At 42.6% G+C, this 7,894-nt stretch overlaps 1 protein-coding gene across 1 annotated transcript; it reads right to left on the bottom strand.

Moving 5' to 3' along the window:
- Window positions 1-3,878: 3,878 nt before the first annotated feature.
- LOC147008990 (eukaryotic translation initiation factor 4 gamma 3-like) lies at window positions 3,879-7,029 on the bottom strand. Its single transcript, XM_085864289.1, has 7 exons — window positions 6,828-7,029; window positions 6,230-6,331; window positions 5,891-6,088; window positions 5,223-5,543; window positions 5,002-5,100; window positions 4,798-4,901; window positions 3,879-4,426 (listed from the first exon to the last, which is right to left on the bottom strand). The coding sequence occupies exons 1-6, from the start codon at window positions 7,005-7,007 to the stop codon at window positions 4,812-4,814; spliced, it is 990 nt and encodes a 329-aa protein (XP_085720415.1). The 5' UTR covers window positions 7,008-7,029; the 3' UTR covers window positions 3,879-4,426; window positions 4,798-4,811.
- Window positions 7,030-7,894: the final 865 nt, after the last annotated feature.

The following is a 7,894-nucleotide window of genomic DNA, read 5'->3' as shown; positions in this document are numbered from 1 at the left end:
TACATCAACAATTTGTATCAAGGGGTGAGGAGTAAGCTTTCCAAATTTGCAGATGACAAAGCTTGGAGGTAAGGTGGAAAGCAGAGAGGGTGTCGATCAGATTCAGGAAAGTAATGATACTTGCACGGATTGGGTAAAAGATTGGCAGATGGAATTTAACCTGAGCAAGTGTAAGGTGTTGGGGATGGGGAAGAAAAGTACTGCGAAACTACAGGTTCCTTCACCGATTCGTGTTCAAAAATATAGCAGTGAATTGAAATGAAGTTGTTCCTCGATCATAAACTGCCGTTTTTGACAGAAGGTGTGAACATAATCATAAACCGACTGACCCTAACCCTAACTGACAATCATAAACTGACAGAAGGAGCTTTTTCCTAAAGTGTGCAAGGGAAAAACAGCAATGGTACAACCATACTCATACCTGTCATTCTCCGCCTAATTCAGTCACTCCAACCCCGACAGAGGGAGCAAAGCGACAGAGTTCAAGGGGTGATCCATCCCCTCAGGTGTTGTGGTCCACACAGTTCACTCAGCTCTTGTCTTGCTTTGCTCTCTGTGGAGAGTTCATCTTCACCTGGGACTTCTGCAAGTTCTCTGAAAGCGAGTGCTGAAGGGAACATTGAGATGGCACAAGATGGCACCTTGTGTCTGGGTTCATTGTAATCATAGAGTGTGATGATGCCATGGCCCCGTTAGCCGGCAGGTGATGAAACACCGCCGTTCACCTGGTTACCACGCTGAGGAGGGGTTGGACTTATAACCAGGACACACCACACCACACCACCACAAACATGGACACACCACCACCACCACCATACACAGATATACCGGACAAACCACACATACCAAATACACCACACCACACACAGATATACTGGACACACCACACCACACCACCCCAAACATGGACACACCACCACCACCACCATACACACACATACCGGACACACCACACCCGGACACAACACACCACAGACACACCACACACGGACAAACCAGACACCATACCAAACATGGGCACACCACACCACACTCAGACACATACACACAACACATGGACACACCACACATACACAACACACCTTGAAAGAAAAACTTGGAGCCAAGGGACATGTACAGGACTTCCAAATGTACTTACCTGATAAAGGAAAACCATTCTTCTGTTCTGTTCCACATCAAGACTGTATTTCAAAAAGATCATTTAAACTCACCAAGTGATGGTTCTTCATTCTCACCTCGTTCCTGATAAATGACAGTTACAAGAACACAGGTAACCATCATGGTGATGTTCATGTGTAATAGTTACATGACCACATCTACCTGATGATCGACGCTTTCATTGGTGACAGGATGAAGGAAGGAAGGAAGGAAGGAAGGAATATCTCGCGAGGGTGGGCCAAGGAAGGAATAAATCTTACAGATTCGTTTTAGAAATCCCCCCCAACAGTCGCGCACCCCACAAGTACGAGACGTGCGTGCATGTCACTTTACCGTACCGGCAAGACGACTGAAGTAGATGGGGAACCGTGCTGGCGGTAGGTCAAAGGATGTTAATTGGCCGAGCAAACCATCGTTACGTGCTGCACCCTATCATCTATCAAAGGCCAATCAACCGCTTGGGCTAACTAATTGGCCTGTAGCATTATAAGAAGTGATTATCCTTTGTTAGTGTATCTATTATTCTGTGCGACATAAGGAGAATGAGTTTCGCTTGACGTCTTGCCATCCGAGCTTGCATTATGAAGAGCTATACCCTCAGGATGTTGCAAGTTGCCTCCCATTGTTGCATGACAATTATAGTCAGGTTGTGGATTTTTTTTTTAATTAATCGTTTTGAAGCTGTGTTTTTTTACGAGCGTGTGAACCCACTCGTCGACAAGTTATGTCTGGTGCAAGTAGTCAGGATTCTTGGGTTTGTAAACGGATGTGGTGATGTATGATGTGGTGTGTCACCTTTAGGTGACAAATGGAAGTGAGGACTGCGATCGTGCCCCCTGTTGTAAATGTTTTGTTTTGTTTTAGAGAATCTGCATTGACTCGTTGACTTTGAATGTTGTGCTGTGTGAATCCTTTTAAAATCATTCATAGAATGAATAAATAAATGATAATGATGAAGAGCATGAAAATTGATTTGACGAACGACATTAGATATTGAAATGAAGGCAATCATGGCTCGATTGAGTGTGAAGATGAGTGATAAATAAATAATCTCAGATCAAATAATTTCCCGCTATTTTGTTCAATACATCCATCACAGGAGAAAGGCTGCGGTGTAGAATTGTGGGGCACAGTTGAGAAACTCCCCTTACCTAACCAGTTAGTACAGAGATTCTTATTCTTCTTCTTTCAAATACAGCACAAGGCGACGGTCAGCAACATTGGCTCGGGGGTGGTTGTGCCGCTGATGCAATGCCCTCTTGTAGGACATGGCAGGAATTTGAAATTTGTTAATGGTGCTGGCGATAGTTCACCTTCTCTTTCTCGATGGACACCGTAGGATCTTTAACGGCCACCTCACCAGCTGATGCCAGCTGACGTGACGTCCGTTTCACGTCCATCTGAGGGCGGGAAAAAACAAATTAGATGAATCACCCTGGATGTGAAACACGAGGATGACAATTTACAGCTGGGTCGGGATTCAAACCCAAGCTAGATAGCTGAGAGGTGAATATGTGTACCTCTACTCAGTACTGCACTGCAGTATTGACATTGCACAGGGTGGCCACAATGTCTTGTCACCCGTTGTAAAAATCGAGACATTGCCTCTGTGTGCACAATGGTGATGCGTTTCCTGTTCTTCAAATTGAGCGAACACCACTACTCTGATGACTTTAAACAAGCAGTGAGACTTGCTTTTCATCGTAACACCACACAAATGCTCCGGAAAATGTCCCACAGATCAAGGCACAAAATTATTCTCTGGAATGACAATCATGGAGCACAAACGGATCCACTGGAACACTTAAGGCTCGTGTCGCATGCTGTCCAATGTGTAATAAAGTGAACGAGGACTACAAATTAATATGATATGACTTGTACATCACTTCATTGTTGCCAGCTAATGTGATAAAAGGCAATGTCACAAATCTTACAAGGTGTGACAAGACAATGTGGTGACAGTAGAACAATATTATATATACAGGAGTATTATGCACATTATATTTGCTCAGTAAGTTAACTGAAGAAACGTATACACCTTTGTTTAAGGACAATGTCACCATAAGTGGAATTTATTATTTATATCATTGCCAGGGTACCCATTATGGTGTCATCGCCATGCAAATGCACCCAGCAGATGGTTTACATCTTGTGGACAGAAGACTAAATCAGAACTTGGACAAAGAGTTTCAGTTGAACGGACTTTAAGATTACGTACGCATAATTCGGAGACAATCGTACATCTGCTTGCAGTTGTACAATTCTGAACGCACTTGTGTGACAATTTTGAATCGAAACAACAGGATCTGGATGTTGAATGGACAACCTGGTTTGGGATGGTTAATGGTTGTCCTGATAGTACTGTGTAGAGGTCGCACATTTACCTTTGAACTGTCGATTTGGGGTTCGATTCCTGACCCGACTTTAAACTGTCGGATTGAGGATTGGCAGGTAAGAGTCGGAATGAGGATTGGCAGGCTTAATGTCCACACCATACTCCCTACAATGTGATCATTGAGCTGGGTGTCCCACATACTCGTGCCAGCTGCTCGGTGGATACCTCCGATCCCTTTGTGGCTGACAAACATTCGGTGAGTGATCATCGGCACCCTGAACTAATTACAAATTCCTGCCCAAACCACCTTCAGTGGAATCCAGGCCAAACCAAGTGCTTCGTGAAAGACCTGGTATAAAAACATTCTGTGACTGATCCCACAAGAAGCTGGGAACATTTAGGGCTATGAGAAAGTTGAATTGATTGAAGGTGCAAAATTAACTTATAATTTCACAAATTACAAAGCAGTCTTCCGTTTGTCAATGTCTCATAAGCAGCAAAACCCCTGGAAGGTGTTACAATTCCTCAGAGCATGTGGAGGTGAACATGACATGTTTGAAAACCGTTCCTTACTTGTTGGCAGCTCTCAATGTCGTTTTGTAGTTCTTCCTTCACTCTCAACATTCTTCTGTAGGTCTTCCTCATGCTGTTGTTCCTCGAGCTGAAGTTCCACTTCTTATACGTTGGTCGTAATATTTTTTCAGATCTTCTGAAATTACCTTATTTTTCAATGTAATCACAACGAATTATTCGTTTTTTGCACTCAACCGTTGCATCACCATTTTGCTGCAGTTGTTGATGATGCAGCTCTTCCTCCATAAACAGCGAGTCGCTGTTAAGTGTTTAAATGTTGTCCGTGTGCACCTCGTTTTCAAGGCACACATCCTCGTCGTGACAGGCCTTCACTCGTATCTCCACAAAGAACGACTTAACCTGCAAATCAGGTCAATAAGCATGTCAGTCAGTACAGCATGTAGGAGTGAGGATAGCTGTATTGTGTGAGATGACTGACATTATCAATCAAAGGAAAGATTATACTGCATTGTGAGTAAATCCCAGAAGGGACACCAACTGCTCATGATACTTGTCATCATTCTCTTGCAGCAGCTGTTTTACTTGATAATGATGATATTATTCACAAATTTGTAATTTCCATGATATGACAATTGTTTGTTGGTCCAAACACATCGTTTTGCAAATGGATACATTTTGGAGAATAGAATAATAATCTCCTGAGACTTTGAAAATAAAACAACAGTCGGTGGTAACTTAAGATCTTCTTCGTCTTCTTTCATGTGTCGTACCTTCAGATGTAGTGTTATCTTAATTGTTGCTGTTGTTCAGCTTGCTCACGAACATCCTGAAGGCACATTGGTTGCTCAACCTGCAGACGTGGAGTCCATGTCCGCTGAGGAAGGGAAGAGGGCACATGCACTTAGAGATGCAGGGGCTTTGAGGCAGGTATCAATTGTGAATTGGCACACCAGAGGTAGACAGGAATGACTTACCTTGCGAAGATCTATCAGATCCTGGAGCATGAAGCGGATGCGTGACGACATTTTTTTCTCCTTCAAGAGTTCAACCAAAGAGGTGAAATGCTCATTCATCTGTCGAGACGCATACATAGGGGCGCGAAGTCAGTAAAATGAAGATGTGCAAGAAAGATGATGAAAATCAGCAGCGTAAGAGTAAACGTGTTTATGAAAATTCAAAAGTGAAGTTTCATTACCATTGCGGGGTGTGTGGAGTCCAGGTTCTCTCCAACAACACCAAGAAGACGACAGAAGCACTCGATGGAGTGCTCCTTACCATCTTTGAGCAACCACCTCACTGTATCGGAGATAACAGATTCATGCAAAACTTGTGCATTGAAAAGTTCCCCGATGAAGATGACGTTCCCAATAGCACGGCGTCGGGCTTTCTCGGACGCTTCATCGTCCAAGCTGGAGCTTCCATCCATCTCCATCATTAACTCATTGTTGCAGCCTTGAATGAGGAGTGTGCGAAAGTCGAGGACGTTACCCGGCTTGCTTGTTTCATGTCCCTGAACCTGTAAAAAAATAAAAGAATGGAAGATGGTATTAAAGAAAAGGGGCATCGATTTATTGAATACTTTTTAAAGGGAAGGTGAGGGAGGCAAGATAAATTGAGAAAATAAAAAGGTGAAAAAAAAGAAGAGAGGAGCGTCGTGAGGCTGAGAAAGAAGTGGTGAGAGAGGGTAAACAAGTTTGGGGTGAAATGAGATTGCTGGGGCAGTGTGTATCAGTCTGTGAAAAAGGGAGGTGGGGATCACGGGAAGTGGGGAGGAGAGCAGATATTTTCAGGAGGTTCAGAGAAGGATGTCTGTTAGTCGTGTTCTTTCCCTGATGAGTTGCGGTCGTGAAAGACTTCTCTTACCTTTGAAAGGTGGTAGCACATGTTTGCATACACCTTCGAAAATTTGGATTCCAACATTGCCTTGTTCTGGATAAGCTGAACAATGTCCTTCAGATGACCTTCCTTGGTGATATTGATGCACTTCATCTGACTCACAATCCGGTCAAAATTTTCCGGTGTCAATTTATTGAGGAGAGATCGAAACTGCCGAATTACATCCTTGGGGAAGGAAATGGGAGTAAAACAAGGAAGGCATCATCCGTGAGGAGTCAAAACAATAAATGAGTTCAGAAAGAAAAGTATATTTTAACATTAAATCGACACGAATGACCACCCTTTCAAATAGAAAACCAAACTCACTTCATCACCCGTCATCCCTCTCTTCTTCGTGGGCCTCCAGGCATTACTGGAAGATTTGAGTTCCTCCCCACATTCAATCACGTGGTGAATAACACGAGGTTCCTGTTGAACATAATAAATAGTCTTTCAAATAAAACAGCAGCAGAGAAACATGAGATTGACAGTTACTGTGAAATAGGCAACGCACCAGTTCCAAAATAATAATAATCGGAATTGTACTACTTGTAATTTGAGAAGTGGATGTTCATGTGATTGTTGATTTATCTGTTTGATTTCTATGCACTCCTGAACCGCTGAACAGAGGAAGTTGAAAACTTTTGGTTGTAATTGGGGGGGTTTAGGGTTCAGGGTGGGGGGTCGACACCAATTCCCTCGATGTAAATGTTTATGATATGTTGCTTCCTGATGTAAGTCAATGTTACAAGTTGTGCTAAAAGGTGCCATTTTTCCAGGGAATCACAAATTAATATTGTATTCTAAATTAAACCAGATTGGAAAATGATTCGAAGGTTCAATAATGTGAGTTGTTTTCAAGCTTTTGATGAATGACTGGGAACGGGAGTATTTCTGTTGGGTTCTTGAGATTGTGTTGCTGTACCTTGTTTTTCCAAGGTTGATGACGCTGCAGGTCATTTTGGTACGTCTGTTGTGCCTGAGGCTTCTCAAGCTTCTCTTGCTTGAAAGGAAGCTGCGAACATGGCTGCTGCTGGGGTTGCTGTTGTTGTTGTTGCTGTTGTTGTTGCTCCAAATTCTGAACTTTAACGCAGATGTGGTACATTGCCTCAATGATGGAATTATGTTTCAGCATCACTGCATTCAAGCATTCGTTTAGACTTTGGAAATCAGCCATCAGCAGTGTGACCTGTAAGTGATTAAAACACATCAGCACGCATCAAGGAAAACATTATCTTCAACTCTTTCGTTTCAGTTATTTTGTCTTCAAAGGTCAGACAATATCGAGCAAGTCCCGCATTGTGAGATCATGGTTACTTACTTGTTTGTGGGAATCAATGTTAATTTGCTCCTGCCTCTGCAGCTGCTGCTCCGATGCAGAAAACCCACGACTCAGGTTCGACAGATCCTGTGAAAGTTCTTTATTTTTCGAGGTAATCTGTTTGAATTCTTCATCCTTCGCAATTAAATATTGCGAAATCACCTCGATCTGTGGGGCAGTGTGAAAACTGATTGATTAAAATGCAATTTATAATAAGGTAAAAATGCAAAATTAACTTAGTTTAGTTTTTTAAAGAAATAATTTAATAAATCAGAAAGAAAGAAAGAAAGAAAGAAAGAAAGAAAGAAAGAAAGAAAGCGACATGTGTGAAAGAAAATCCAACGCCACACAGCTCGTAATTGAGCACTCCTTGTAATCCTCAACCAATAAACATGAAGACTGTTTGGAGGAGTCCCTCTCAAGTCTAACCTGGGATTAATTCGGGTAAAAGGCACAAAAAGTTCACACGGAGTTTGACAAACTGCAATAAACAGTTTTCCATTTGTAAATATCTCATGAGCAGCACGACCCCTGCAAGGTGTTAAAACTCATCTGAGCTTGTGGAGGTGAACATGATGTTCACACCCTTGGCATCTGTAGTCTCACATGTTTGATAACGGTTCCTTACTTGTTGGCAGCTCTCAATGACCTTCTCTTGCTGTTGCTCATTG

The sequence above is a fragment of the Eptatretus burgeri genome, chromosome 18 (genome assembly GCF_056783735.1).
Source record: "Eptatretus burgeri isolate ZD-2024b chromosome 18, Ebu_testis_v1, whole genome shotgun sequence".
NCBI lineage: Eukaryota > Metazoa > Chordata > Myxini > Myxiniformes > Myxinidae > Eptatretus > Eptatretus burgeri.
This window is presented reverse-complemented; position numbering and strand designations above follow the sequence as displayed.